The 1,569-nt window shown below is 42.3% G+C and overlaps 1 protein-coding gene across 1 annotated transcript in view; it reads left to right on the top strand.

The window, feature by feature from the left end:
* Positions 1-1,569, top strand: part of T265_12739 (hypothetical protein) — a gene marked incomplete at both ends in the record, with an annotated part of 26,009 nt that overhangs the window by 17,314 nt on the left and 7,126 nt on the right. The window contains one exon of the mRNA XM_009165179.1: positions 397-487. Coding sequence (XP_009163443.1) covers positions 397-487 — 91 coding nt within the window. The remainder of the gene's footprint in view (positions 1-396; positions 488-1,569) is intronic.

Raw genomic sequence — 1,569 nt, 5'->3', positions numbered from 1 at the left:
TATATATATATATATATATATATGTGCCCGGTCACACCAACAGGATAATCAGCTGATCAATATGGCCTTGAGCAACAAGGTTTGCTCTGTGATATAGGCTTGCTCTTCCCTAGGTCGCAGTAGTACATCTGTACAACGCACCTGGTGGTTCTGTAGTAATAACACGTGATTTTGCACATCGCTAACAAGAAATAGGGGAGCTCTTCCTGTGAATCTTGACACATGATGTAGTCAAATTGTATTTTTTCGTGTGTGATATAGTAGAACGTAATTTGTTATACTGCCTAAAAGCCACTTTTGCTATGCGCGTCATTGTCCGCACTCTGTAGGACAAGACGCATTTGGAACGCATGTGTCCTCTATATCAGTCTTTTTATATTCCATTCAAAATGACAGGTATGTAGCGCGGTTCAAAATCAAGACTTCACCATAATCGACGATTTCATAACTGGTCTCAGAGCTGGACTATATATGCACGCAAACAAAGGTGAGTTTTTCTTATGGTTCCAAACAACCTCTATCCACAGTTTTCCCATTAATTATGGTTAAATGACATTCATGGCTTTAGTGTTACCCCGATACAAATTCCTTCGGTCGTGCGGCAGTATTTTTGAAGCAGATGCGCTGAGACCAGTATCAACATTAAGAGGGTCCCCTGGACTCGACGCCTTTTAATGGGTGTTTCAACAATCTTGGACCTGCTCTCATTGAATTCCGAATATCTGTAGACAGTGTGGACAAAACAAGTGACTGCCTAAAGGAAGCCGCGTGTTTGTTGGAGTACACAGTAAATACTCAATGAGACTGTTGGCCGGCGGCTAGTAATCAACTGAAAAGTGTTTGGATTCTCAGTGAGCGATCTTCTCGTCCCGCTGAGGGCCTTCTACTTTTTGGCCCAAGGGAGAGTAATTGTGTTACATCACTTGAGGGAACCTCAAGGCCATATCTTTAACAACATCTTATCATAGTGGATCCGGTGACAGTCACTCGAGCTATTTCCAAGAGTTTCCCGGAATTCGTTATCCTTGTTCTTTCTCTTTCTCATAGAATGCAGGTCTGCGTCCACACACATAATACACAATCACAAGTGACCAACTGGTGAACTACCTATTACCACTCCGTTCATTATAACTTGACAGACTATGTGCTGAATTTTTAGTAATAAATTCGTCTATCCTTTGCAAAATGATCCGAATTTCCCACAGAAATAGGGCCTACTAGGAGATTGTGCATAGTGTACAGTTGTCTGGAAAGAAAAGGCGAAAAGAAATAAAGTTTGAAACATTGTGCCCTTGCACTGGCTTTCACGATTTGGACAACCTCACCAAACTACTCACAAGGTTGCTGAAAACTCTTTGACAGCCCACGATCGGTTTCACCCTTCTTGGAGCCATCAGTTGGGCACAGTCCCCGAGTTTCCTTATGTCCTACTTGAACCCTAATTGGACTGTTTGAGAAATACACTCATCTGCAAATCAAGTTGGTTTTCACAGGAGACTCAATTGAATCTCTCGTTTATGATGTTCTCCAGCTGAATGTGCTGCACACAGGCCGCCTCATGATTCAGTT

Source organism: Opisthorchis viverrini (genome assembly GCF_000715545.1).
Source record: "Opisthorchis viverrini unplaced genomic scaffold opera_v5_12, whole genome shotgun sequence".
In the NCBI taxonomy this organism is placed as follows: domain Eukaryota; kingdom Metazoa; phylum Platyhelminthes; class Trematoda; order Opisthorchiida; family Opisthorchiidae; genus Opisthorchis; species Opisthorchis viverrini.
The sequence above is the reverse complement of the archived record's forward strand: the minus strand, read 5'-3'. Positions and strand labels throughout refer to the sequence as shown.